Genomic DNA, 14,174 nt, shown 5'->3' on the forward strand with positions numbered 1-14,174 from the left:
TCTTGTACTGATGGTTTGTTTTAAGTAAAAATAGTTGACTCGCACCATAACAGACTGGAAAATGCAGACGTTTGTTTTTATGTGGAGCAGATATACATATAGGCTGCAGCTTCTGAAGCTTCCAAAGGCAGCAACAACCATCTGAGTTCAGACATTGTGTAACCAGGCTGTCTTTTAATCTATTGATCTTTGGTTTAAATAAACAGTACCAATACAAACACAGAATACTTCTGAGCTTAGCTTTTATAAGTACACTTGTGTATTCATAAAAACAGAGAATAGTGGTTGGTATAATTAATGCAGTGGAAGTCATATTTTAATTTGGGATTAAGACCAGCAGGAGGAATCCACTGATAAAAATCACTTATTGGATTTGGGGCCATGCAAATAGACTCTGCTTACAAACAGAGTGCAGAAATGTTCATTCATCTTTATCACGGAGTGACAGACATTTTTAAGCTTTCACCATCTCTCATTAATGGAAACTAACAAAAAACCAAATAGTTGGTATTTAAACTTTACTCTGAAGCTGAAACATGGCAATCTGGCTGGAGATACACTGTCCCTAACAATACAGGCAGATAGATTGTGTTTAACAGTGTCCAGATATCTTTCATCAAGTACCGGAAAAACCTTCCATAAACCTGCGGAGGACAAATTACAAAGGCACATGGACTTTGGTTATCAGTGTGCAGCGGATATCAGTGAGTACTACTTGGGTTGCTGCTCTCACAGCTCAAAAGAACATAGCTATAGAACTGCTTTGTTATCCACTAGGATGTTCTGATTTTTTAGATTTTTTTTTTAAAATCGCTTGTTGGATTTTTCTTCTTCTTGAATAGCCTGAGTCTGCCATCCCAACTGACAAACATACAGTGGGTCTGCCCAACAACAGCCTCCTGATGTTTTTTATGACTGTGATTCATTACCAAACATTTAGTTAAGCTGAATCTCGCACAAAATGACAGAAAATGTTGCAGCAATTGGGAAGCAGGATTGTAGGTTAAATCGTGACATAATCAGTTTCATCCCTTTGGTTTACATCACCTGATCATCCATGTTATCTGTGTTTTGTATGAATCTGCAGAAATTTGTGAGAGCTTGTTTACTTATTTGTTAGGTCCCCATTGGCTGCTGTCATCTCAGAGCAGCTACTCTTCCTGGGGTTCGACGTTTATTCTGAATGGCATGAACCTTCATTGTCACGCAGGCTTTTCTTAACTTTAAAAAATCATACAAGTTTTTAAATGGAGTCACTGCAAACATTTTTAAATCCTTGAAGCAAAATACAAATTCAACTTTGAGGGTAACAAAATTGGAGTCATTGCTTAAACTGATGTCACCATACAATTTAAGCAGTGCAAATCATTTTACCTGACCATTACCATAGCAACAAAGCAGCAAACTGTTAACTTTGCCATAAAACTGCCTGAGGACCAGCACCAAAATAGATAGCCATCATTGCCATTTCAATAACAAGATTGATTCGTCAGTATGTTAGTACAAGCACACAATATAAGAGGGCTGGGAACATCTTTAAATTGTGTTTTAAGAGATTAATGTCACTCCATTAAAAAAGATTAATCAAACAAGCTTTGCAAAGGTTTTTGAAAGTCTAAAGCTGTCACAGATTTGTGGTGTTTAATTGAGGCACATAGTGACATAAAGGACAAATAGTTTCTTTGTACATTATTGGTATATTATTATACATTATGCATGACAGGCATAGACAGATATGGGCTATGGTTTTATTCTTCACATTTTGTCTTTTTTTAAACGGTAAACCAAGGCAAACCGTTTCCTTGTGTCTCTTTCCTTGTATTAACAAATAAAAAAGTGCAAGTAATAAAATCAGCAAAACGACTCATAATGTGAGTTAGTCAGCAATAGAGTTTGGTGAGCTATCAGGCTAATTAAAGGTGAAAGAAAACTGCTGACTGCAGAGAACTGAACAAGGTCAGTAACATTGTAAATGCAGGGTTTGAGAGGGACTGCTTTCTTTTAGCATTATTGTGAGATAGCAACATGTCAGAGATGCTACACAGGATCTCTGTGCTGACAGAGGAAAATAAGTGAAAATAGCACAAATTTTCTTCTCTGTTTGCTGAATACAAGTTGCAAAAGCTTACAGTGTACAACTGAGTGTAAGTGGTCTGCAGCTCAGCTGGATCATTCACAGTCTTCGACCTTTGGTTACACATGACTAAGCTGCACTCTTTCACCTGATAAAACTTTCCTATTGTTTGACTCTCTTTCATAAGAGCATCAGGTCCCATTCTGGCAAGGATCACAATGTCTTTGGTGCTGAGTTAATGTTTGATACGCTACCACAGATATAAACAGTAATTTGTCCCTATTTCAGTCTCTACCTCAGAGGCTCTCTGCGAAGTACATCCCTCTTGCTAGACCACCTGACCTCTGATTTTGTCCCCCCGCATTCCCCCCAATTGCTCTCGGTCTCCTTCTGATTCTGGACCAGCATCTGGATCAGCCATCTGCTCCGCTCTACCAGCCAGTCTTCTGGAGAGGTTTTTTATTTCTGGCTTATTTGTTAATTTTTCAAAGAGCATCATGTTTAAATGTTTGAAGTGGTTGTGGTACCACAGAAACTACTTCATCATCATCATCACTCCACTCATCTTGCTTCCCCTGCCAATACTCATTCCTAGATCGGTGAGTTTGCGTGAGTGAGTACATTTAACAGTAAAAATAGGGTTTTTAATGTACAGACAGGTAGTTGTTTCATGTATGTGCATCTGTTTCTAACTCTGTTCTTCCTCATCGCACAGTAGATGTCAAAGAAGCATCCAGTAAAAAGGAACCTGTTTGCAGCTGCAAGACAGGTGGATTCATGAAACCATAATGATCATCAAGTATTTGTCCTGACAATTTGATAACCGTTTTCTGTTCAGTTACCTGCCAAGCTGTCACTTTACTGATGTTTACATATAACTTAGTTAAGCTTGGATCAGTGGCTCCTAATTTGGGCAAAAGTCAACCTTTACTAAAGCAAGCAAATCTTTACTAAATTCTATTTTATCTGAAATGGAAACTCATAAATGATAATTAAAAAGAGACAAAGTACTACTCCCCTTCTTGGTGTTGCATTGATTAAAAACAAAAGAAGGGGGCTGAATTTGTATTTATTTGTACTTTTTGAACCACAAATGTAAAAAATACTATTTTGAAACAAAATTCTTCTTATGTCACACAACTTAATAAAGCTATGACATTAACTTTGTTTGCAACATCTAAAAGTATCCAAATCACACACACGCACGCACGCACGCACGCACGCACGCACGCACACACACACACACACACACACACACACACACACACACACACACACAACATACAGAGGACTCAAATTAGGCCGCTATGAGAAAATTTAGTTTTTTTAGTGTTTTTGGAGTACAGACATACAAAATGTGACAGTATATTTGCTTTCACTTAGTCTAGATCTGCTACACATATGGGTAGCATCCCATTAGACTGAAAAAAGTGTTGCTGTTAATAGACTTTTAACAACCGTATATACATGAAAAAAAAAACCAGCTCGGTATAGTTTGTTATAAGTGAGTTTTTACTATTAAGTTTTGGCAGAGCAGCTTCTGACATCAAATTGATGTTCAACACTCGTAATAAAGACATTATAAATACCCATGCATTTCAGTAAGAAAGAATACAAATACAAATATTTTACTCAAAAGAAATTCTCCTAAATTTATTTTTTTTTTAAATTCATCTGACCATATTTGATCAGTTGAAGTAAAACCCATTAAAATGATAATAATTAACATACAGTATACTTGTTGCCATTGCCGTGAGTTGCCTTAATTCAGCTTAGAAAAAGTGTAAGTGCTACAAAGCAGAAGCTCAAAGAACCTGAGGTGTTGTGATCTTTGTAGTGGAAAGTTTTGGTTAAGTCGTTTAAACACTGTTTGTGATTTTTACTGGAAACCCATAAATGCTATCTTGTGTGACAACAGTACGGCAAGCTGTTTGTTTTATGATCAAGGGTTGATGTTATCTGTACGTGTAAAGTCTTATTGCCTTTTAAAGAGAGGCTGGAGATAACACAAAGGACATAAAAGTTAAATACCTGTGGAATGAAACTGTGTTTTTCTTTGCTTCTGAATGTTTTTACCTGTGCAAACTCTCAACACCAAAATGTGTTTCTCTCTTTTTTATATTATCAGGCATCTGGAAAGTACTGGTGCAAAAATTGTAGAGTGTATAAAACTTCCGAAGTGTTTAAAAGTGAAAGGCAGATGAAAGATGGAGAAACCTTACCAAACAATTACAGAAAATGCAAACTGTAAATCAGGGGTGCCCGGTCCTCGAGGGCCACAATCCTGCAGGTTTTCCATGTATCCAACATATCTGACTCAAACCAATCAGTCAATTTGCAGAACTTCATTGGCTGTTTGATTCATGTAATGGAAGCCAGGTGTGTTGGAACAGGGATACGTTGAAAACCTGCAGGACAGCGGCCTTTGAGGATCAAACATAACAATCTCACATGAGATTCAGGTCCCCATTTCCAAGGTGATAGGTTGGAAAGTAACTTGGTCACATTTGTTAAACATGAGTGATGTTGCTTGAACAATTTCATGACCCATAAATGTAACTTGTATCAGAGATTAATACATACAGAGTACTAATGGAAAATATATCACTATAGTTGCAGATGCACATGCCTGTATCAGACATCTTGATACCATGCATTTACTTTTCAGACTAGTTTGATAGATTTCAAGAACATTAAAAAAAAGTTCTGCTACTGCATCAGCTAAATGTAACTCATTGACAGTACACTTCTATACAGTTCCTTGCACGTGTCACAAGGAAATCCTTAGCTGGACTAAAAGCTGTATGTTGCTAGGAAACACTTAAGCATTGCTCTTCATACAAAATAGGTGGCATGTTTTTAAACAAATTTTTATATTAACAAATTACGTTTACGTAGCGACTTTGTAGACTGGTTACCACGCCTTGCAAAGTCACTATAGCAGTTACCAACACTGCTGGTACCCGACAATATGCTTTATAAATGTCATCTTATGCAATTCCCTCCATGTGTTTACAGGAGGCAAGATGTGGCTATGCAATCATCCTCATGGCTCTGTACTGGTGCACGGAGTGTATGCCTCTGGCTGTGACTGCACTGCTTCCAGTTGTCCTCTTTCCAATGATGGGTATCATGAAGGCTGAAAATGTACAGTCCACATTTATACTTCTTCATATTCGTATGCGACCATATGTTAATGCCTGTAGTACAATGCTGTGGATTCTCTGATATTTTTAATACAAAAACAATGTCTGATTGTAAGATTTCCTCTAGTGTTTCTCTCATAATGTGTGCAAAACATAGACAGAGATGTGCAGTGAAACAATTGGGGACATTCACTCTGTTTAATTGTTAAGAAGCAATGTACCAAAAGTAATTCCCTAGTTCTTCTTGGACACGCTTTTATTATTGGTGCTTTTAGAACATCTATTGATCCCAGTGTTGCACTTTATTACTCATAAAAACGCATGTAGTGGTAAATTATTTTGCATTTACATCTTCACAGGTTACTATGTTGCAACTTTTAAATACCTTCTTAAGTTGGTGTTGTTGTGATTCAGGTCAGCATTGAGTATCTAAAAGACTCAAATATGCTGTTCATCGGCGGCCTCCTGGTGGCTATTGCGGTGGAGTACTGGAACCTCCATAAACGTATCGCCCTCCGAGTTTTGCTGGTGGTTGGTGTTCGTCCATCTCTGTAAGTGACTCTTTATGTATATATATATATATACATACATACATCAAAATCAATCAAAAGAGTTGAGAAAGGTTTAAATGTTTATGGCAAAAACAATGAAGTAAGCTCACAGAAATGTAGTCCTGATGACTCAGAAGTAGATTAATCAATACATATTCTGCTTTATATTAATCCTTTTCAACACACATGACCATGATCATCATCATCTTCTTCACTCCCCTTTGACTCAGGTTAATGATAGGCTTCATGGTTGTCTCAGCCTTCCTGTCCATGTGGATCAGCAACACGGCCACAACGGCCATGATGCTGCCCATCGCTAAAGCTGTACTCATGCAGCTGAAAGCAACAGAAATTCAGGGAGATGAACAAGACTTTCGGGCTGCAGCAGAGGACAACCATGGATTTGAACTTGAGGTTACACAAACCAAGGTGGACGTGACAGATGAAAAGAAGACAGACCCAAATCCTCCTCTGGAAAATGGAAAATGTACGTTTTCTACCATCATTGTAGATTGGTTACTTAAAAGCCACAAATCTCATAACCTTCTTGTGTTTCTGGGTCCAGGTCAGAATGAGTGGAATTCAGAGTCTCTTAGAGAATTAAGGATGAAAGAAATGGATGAAAAGTACGACCTTCTGACTAAAGGGATGAGCCTGAGTGTGTGCTACTCAGCCAGTATTGGAGGCACAGCTACTCTTACTGGCACAACCCCTAACATCATTCTCAAGGGTCAAGTTGACAAGTGAGGCCTTATAAAATAAGAACTTCGGCACAAATGATAAATACACTAATCAATCCTGTTTTTGATTCTCTCATCTCTGTTTTTTCTTTCTCTGAAGGCTTTTTCCCGGCAACGGTGAGGTGATCAATTTTGCCAGCTGGTTTGGCTTTGCTTTTCCGAACATGTTGCTCATGCTGGTGATCTCCTGGTTCTGGCTTCAGTTTATGTTTCTTGGCTTCAAGTAAGACATCTTCAGTTGTCCACCCTTGTGTAAATAATAAAAGTCTGGTGATTCGTCACATAACCAGCATCACATTTGAATAAAAATACGTTTTTAACACCTGAAGGTAGGCAGATAGTTTTCCTGAAAGACTTAGTAGACTGGGTAATTATTGCATTGGCAGTGACCATTTTAATTGGGTAATCAGTTTTGATGGCTACACATACTAACTTTTAATTAACTTCTGTGTAAATTGTGTGGTTTTGCTCCAAAACAGATACTTTAAAAGTTTTGATTAAAACGGCTCATTGTAAAGGTGCAATTTTTGGAAGATTATTTGTCAAAACGTTTGTTACTGTTTGAGATAAATATCCCTGACATACCAAAGTGATTTTTATCCTGATTTTTACAACTGTATTGATGTGTGAGAGAGCATTAGCGCCACGACAAATCAGCTGTCTGTGGAAAGGCTGAAAATAAACTTTCAGTCTCTTCTCCCACTTATCCTGCTCACCAGTGGCAATTCAGTCAGCGTCAATCATCTTTATGTTTAACATTCATTGACGAGAGGTTGGAATCAGAAATTACATAAAATGTAAAATCTGGACAGTCTATCCTTAGTGCAGAAAAGCATTGACGGATTATTGCTTTGTGTAGTATGAAGTGGTATGAAGGTGTAGACTGGCGCCATTAACGTCATTGTATGGATACTGTGTTGAACATAGTAACACTACTAAATCATATTCACTACTGTTTACACTCACGTGCTTATGTCACATGTTAATTCCCAAGCTGTTTTTGCAATGTCTGAAATGTCCTCTGCTAGAAGACAGTTCAAATTCTTCCATTTCTAGCACCCAGAGGAAGAGCATTTCTGTGACAATAATGGATTATTTCGCTAGCTAACATCTAGTATGTAACTAATACATCATAGTATCTATAAAGGTCCAATGTCAGTGCTGAAGTTGTTTTTGTTCACCTCATACTCATTCTCACAGTATCACAGAAATGAGATTTGCTTCAAAATATTTTAAAGTAAAGTAAATGGATGAAAAACTGTTTGGTAATGCAAATTCACAATTTAGAAAAACACAGTTCTCTGCCATGTAACCTGTTTTGGTATCCATTGTCTAAGACATACAACATCTTTCCCTGCAAAATGTCTTAATTTGCTTTCTTGTACATTAACTGACTGATTTTCAGCATCTGATTATTATTTGTGGACTTATCTGTCATATCCCTGCACTTTGTGGTTTTTCCCCTCAGTTTGAAGAAGTCATTTGGTTGCGGTGTGAAAAGCAACAGAGACAAGGAGGCATATGCAGTCATGCGACAGGAGTACAAAAAGTTGGGAGGCATGAAGTTTGCCGAGGCCGCAGTGCTCACCGTTTTTGTCTTGCTTGTACTCCTTTGGTTCACCAGGGAGCCGGGTTTCATACCTGGCTGGGCTTCAGCGCTCTTCAAAAAAGAGTGAGTCTTTTGCTGTTATTGAGCATGACTTTAGAAGATAAATCCAGTTAATGTTCAATATTTTCCATGCAGCAATGAACAAATTCTGCACATACCGTCAGAATGTTTGCATGTATGTGTGTGTTTTTGTGTTGGTGTTTACATTATGAATGTATATAATATAAAATGCTATAGTGGGTTATACAGTCATTAAATCTTCCTTTTACAGAAAACATAAATGTAGTAAACTTTTACCTAAATGTAATAACAAATTCACTGTTTATTGTTTTAGTAATATTTAATGATAAGAAACTTATTAAACTATCCTTCCAAAATGAGACAAAGTGACTTAATGTTTGTCACTTAATGGCATTATTGTTTTTAAATCCTAATATATGAAATATTGAGCTCTATTTATCTCAAAATGTGCATAGATTCAAACCCTAATCTGTAATTAAACCTGATCTGGAGACACACATCAACATACTCTAGGTCTGAGATGGGAGGCCAAAAGAAAGTCCAGTTACCTTCAATCCAAGCTATTGGTATTTACATGACCTGGAAGACTGAAAATCTACACTGACATACATAAAAAAAAAAAAAAAAAGATATTTGTGTTTTGTTTTCTAGCTCATGTGTTTTCATTGGCAGCACAGAACAGACAAAATAACCATATTTAAATAAATAAGTGATATGTTTTATCCTTTAGGTATGTGTCAGATGGAAGCGTTGCCATCTTAATGTCAATACTCTTCTTCGTCATCCCGTCTCGAATGCCCACATATGGCAGCTATGGTACCAATGAGGAAGGTGAGGTCTTAACCACACTCTTTCTTTCTTTCTTTCTTTCTTTCTTTCTTTCTTTCTTTCTTTCTTTCTTTCTTTCCCAGCAGACATGACTCTTATATTTGATCATAATTACAGCTTTATGCTCAAACTTCCCCTGGTTTCACAGGTAAGGCAATAAAGGCTCCTGCAACTCTACTGAACTGGCAGGTGGTCCATGAGCGGATGCCCTGGAACATCATCCTGCTGCTGGGAGGAGGATTTGCTCTGGCTGCAGCCAGTGAGGTGATTACAATGCTGTTTCCACTCATGACTTTATGCTCCATTTTATTCTGGCAGGGGCTTCAGGAGGGCAGTTTTAGAAGATGGCTGCTTGTTCTGTTATTCATGTGTTTTTTATTTCAGCTTTCAAAATGTGAGGAGTTCCTGCTCTTCTGTTTCAGATCAGTTTAAATCATGCTATTTGTGTCTCGGGGTATTTGTAAAGATGAAATAACAAGGTATCACACTGGGCGAAGGTCTATCATTAGATTTTTGTTGCACAGTGTGATGTTACATAGACTTCAGAAATAAATTGATTGTTTTCACGTTATCGAGTAAAAACCAGTGGGGGTCTACATCCCCATGTTTTATCATTTTACTTAAAGGACTCTCCTCAAATTGGTGTTGACATGTTTCACTGACAAGCAGGTGATCTATATATAGAGTTTGTGTTCAAGCAAGACCATTTTTTGTCACATGCAGGACATTCAATCCAAGCTTCTTCTGTAAAGACCAAAGATCAACGTTTCTGTTTAAAAATGCTTTTTTCAGGAATCAGGTTTGTCCAAGTGGCTGGGAGATAGCTTGGCACCTCTACAGAAAATCCCTCCCTTTGCCATCTCATTGCTGCTCTCTATGCTCGTGGCGACATTCACAGAGTGCTCCAGCAACACAGCCACCACCACCCTTTTCCTGCCCATTCTGGCTTCAATGGTAAACTGAGCATAAATCCAAACAAAAACACATGTGTGTGCTCACAAATATTCTGAATGTACACAAATGTGCTGTGTTTTGGTTCTCCTAGGCATCAGCCATTCAGCTACACCCTCTTTATGTGATGCTGCCCTGCACCATCGCTGCTTCTCTGGCCTTCATGCTGCCTGTTGCCACACCGCCCAATGCCATCGCCTTCTCCTTTGGAAACCTCAAAGTCATAGATATGGTGAGCTTCAGAAACACATATAGCCCATAGTACACAGTTGAGACCAACTTTAATCTAAATTCACTACTTGCTGTTTTAAATGATTTAACTTCCACAGTGTCCTGATCAGTGACTTATGTGTTCCTTCAGGTGAAAGCTGGCTTCATGCTGAACATCACTGGGATCCTGTGCATTAATTTAGGCATCAACACCTGGGGATACGTCATGTTTAACATGGGCACATTTCCACAGTGGGCCAACACTACACACAGTCAGCCTTGATGCAAAGGCACTGCACAACAGAATTAGCTTTAAAAGCTCTGAAAGTACAGTATGTCTCCATTATACAGCTTAAATTATTCCACCAAAACCAGCTAAACTGTAAAGTCATCTATTGTTACTAATGTCTAAATGATTAAAAGAGGAAAACTAAAAATTGGGCTGTGATAGAAACTCAGAAAATAACACAGTGACATAGAACAAAAACTGCTCATGTAAATTAGCAGAAGAAAAAGTTTAAGTAGGAAACAGTTTGTTTTTTGGGGTCCCATCATATGTGCTGATGGACACAAACTTTAATGGTCTTTTAACGAAAATAAGAAAACCACTTTAGGTGAAGCTTTCATTTGTACTGAAATGAAAAAAAACTTACAGTAGTACTACTGAAATTAGGTTTATGGTAAGAACTTGGTTTAACAGTCATGATGGACTTACAAGTGCAACTAAGATGAACCTTAAAAGCTGTAGGACTGTTAGTTTTATTGTTAAACTTGTTAGTGTTCAATACTAAGACAGACCAAAAAGAAAATTGATGGAGGTCATTTTCCCTGAGTGTGTTGTCATCTTTTCAGTTTGGTTAATATTCACAGACAATGCACATTTGTTTGAGTGATTGCTTCAAATAATGCAGTTTTCTGAGTGGTGCTGTGTTTACAGCCAAGATGTAAATGAAATAATTCTTTAAATTAATTGTATCAGTTAATATAACTTATTTCTGTGGTCCTTTTGTTGGACTATAAGTCTTTGCTTTTGGTTGCATATTTTATTTTTTATGAGTGTTTTTACCACAAGTACACAGCAGTTTTATATTTCTTATTTTCTAATTTATAAGTAATGAAGCATCAGTCTTTGGGTAATTATTTAAGTACCTATTTCCCCCTCAAATCTGTTTTGCATAGTCAGATCAGAGCCGTGTCTACACTGTCACTGTCACTCTGTTCCTGGTACAGTCAACAAAACATTCAGAGTCAGGCTAAAACCCAAGATACAGATGATGCCCTAAAAATAATGCTTGCTAGACAAACCTGTAAGAATATTCCAGTGTATATCTTTACAGCCATTCAGAGAATAACAAGCTGATCTGCCTAATTGTCCAATCCAAAATTCATGTAAATAAGCTGTTTTAATGTTGCAGCTCAGTTTACAGCCAAAAAGCAACAGCCTTATCAGTGGTCTAGTGAGTCAGTTTACTGCTGCTGTCAGATGTGATTGCAGCCCCTGTGGTCATGGTCAGGCCTCCTTGTAGTGCTTTGTAAGTGGAAATTTTTGATAAGCTCACAAGTCATGTTCACAACTTCTCATTTTGTATGCAGGTTTCAACTATAGCATTAATTATTCTACCATTAATGGTGCAAAATCCAATATACTTCAAATACGACCTTTCAGACTATGCAATGCAGGAATTGTGTTTTAGGCTTTGCTTGTTAGTTTCTGCTTTTTTTGTAGAGTTAACAATGAAAGCAAACAAGAACATTTATAAATTTCTTTTTTAACACATTCCACTCCAATTACTGGTGCAAACCTAAAAACATGCCTTTCCGGACTGAGGAAGGCAAAGAGTATAAATCAATAGTAGGAAGATACTGTTAAAAAGTTGTACAGTGAGTACAGATGAAAAGCTTGGTTGAACGATAACTGTGAGATAAGAAGCTGCTAACAGGAAGTGTCTGCAGCGAAGGTCGGCTTCTATCATGTTTATTATGAAAGAAAGTAATAAAGTAAAAATATAAAGGACAGGGGCAGAACGTCCCAGAGAGCTGTGTTTCTTTACCCTTGAATGTGACATAAGAACCATGTGTGTCCTGATAATAAAGAATCAAAATGCAGAGTCTCCGCTTCATTTACTTTGTACCTTATTACAGACACGATATCAACGCAATTCAAAAAGTTCAATAAATCTTTATTTTTGTCTTTTCAGTCACACAAACATTTAAAAACTTTACATTAAATCCAAAATAAACTATACGATTCACAATCACTCTTTTATAAATCTCTTCTCTATACGCATGTTATGTTTTTCTATTTTGACAAAACACTCAAATCAATCAGTTTATCTCTGATCAGTTCTGATCTGAGTTCTCTCCTGTTCCTTTCACACCTTTAACCATATTTGTTTTGTTCCTTCTGCCGCTTGTTTAGGCCTAAACAGCAAAGCCATGTAAATCTAAATCACATAAATGGGAATCTAAGTCTAAAAGCACATTTTTTTTTGTTGTTTTTACACCGATCTGAACACATAATAGGGGATTTAAGATACTTCCTTTTTGCTGCTCTTCACAGCCTGGGCTCAACTAGCATTCGGTAATCATTTACATTTAAATAATTTAAATGTAAAATAACATAATCATAATAACAAAGTTACCAGCATAGCCACAGATCAATGAAAAGAGCAGAAAGAGATGACTAAAAGAAAAAAAAAAGTTTGAGTCAGGCTGTCTGTCAGCTAAGTGTGCATATTAAAATTTTAAAGGCATCTCAAACAGTGAAGTAAAAAAAACTCCTTCAAACATCAGTAGATGTTTGAAGGAGCTCCAAATCACTTAAATGCGTCTGACTGAAAACACATAAAACATATGAGAGGTGGGAATCGGGTGATACAAATCCAACATGACAAAGGACGTTCACAGAAACAAATATTAGAACAGAGTTTTAAGGGTGACACATTGTGCTACATTCCCCAGCCTTCTTCTGTCTTGTGGCATAACTTCTGAGAAATGTTAACAAATCCATGTTTTCCTTTTCTACTGTTTTAAACTTTTTACAAACCCAGACACAAAGTGCCACATTAACAAATGAACATGACGGTAAAATTAAAGTCCATCTGGAACACAGATGACAAAGTGCATTTCAAGTCATATCAGATCAGCTCATCTTTATACGTTTCCTTGTTGCTGTAAAGATTTTGTGCTTTGAGCAAATACAATGAACACATACAGTATGCCCTACTGTTAATACAGGTCACATGACTCCACAAACAAACCAGGAGCAAAGGAGTTAAGAAGGAAATCAGAGATAAACTCAGAACTACTTACTGTCTACTGCGAAGGAAATGGACTGAAAGGGTTTGGAGATCCAATTGACCTTTGCAAACCAGATTATTACATTACTAACATTTAAATTATAATCTTGCTATTTTTTTTTTATTTTTTATACCAGACCAGTAATCATGCTTCAAACTGCTACTTACACACACGCAGACACACAATCATACAAAAAGACAAGAAACGCAAACACACATCAAAAGCACTCGTTGAATCAGAGGATTCATTCCTCGAATCACTAACTGAAGCCCTAAAAGCACTTTTTTTTTTTGTAAAATGTATTCATAACCTCTACATCACTGAAAAAAATAGTTTATCCTTTGTTTGTCTTTTTAATCACATCTAGATGTGGCTAAAGAGCAAAAACCATCTGGTACTTCCTAAAAAGTTGCTCGCCTGCTGGTATACCATGTTGTGGACTTACTTTGTTAGAACAATGCCACTCTGTGCATCCATATGTGTGTTTGTGCGTTGGCAGCTTCCTTGTGGGTTTTATGAAAAACACCGATCCGCTTGCACACACCAACACACACATCGATTTGAACGGACACATCTGTCCTTGGACGCATTTTTCTCAGGAGGAGAATTTACATGGAGAAAGAGAAAACGATAGAGAGACACACTGCTGGATGGACAGGATGTTGACCAGTGTTAACCAGTGTTCTTTGATCGTCCATCAAGTTGGGTCCATAAATCAGATTGTGTCTCATGATGGCGTGTCAT

At 37.3% G+C, this 14,174-nt stretch overlaps 1 protein-coding gene across 1 annotated transcript; it reads left to right on the forward strand.

The window, feature by feature from the left end:
• Positions 1-2,571: 2,571 nt before the first annotated feature.
• slc13a2 (solute carrier family 13 member 2) lies at positions 2,572-10,413 on the forward strand (the record flags this gene model as incomplete). Its single annotated transcript, XM_079248195.1, has 12 exons — positions 2,572-2,673; positions 5,093-5,221; positions 5,635-5,771; positions 6,002-6,258; positions 6,337-6,514; positions 6,612-6,734; positions 7,980-8,183; positions 8,872-8,972; positions 9,118-9,233; positions 9,762-9,923; positions 10,015-10,152; positions 10,282-10,413. The coding sequence occupies 12 exons, from the start codon at positions 2,572-2,574 to the stop codon at positions 10,411-10,413; spliced, it is 1,779 nt and encodes a 592-aa protein (XP_079104321.1).
• Positions 10,414-14,174: the final 3,761 nt, after the last annotated feature.

Source organism: Telmatherina bonti (genome assembly GCF_933228915.1).
Source record: "Telmatherina bonti genome assembly, chromosome: 10".
Lineage (NCBI taxonomy): Eukaryota > Metazoa > Chordata > Actinopteri > Atheriniformes > Telmatherinidae > Telmatherina > Telmatherina bonti.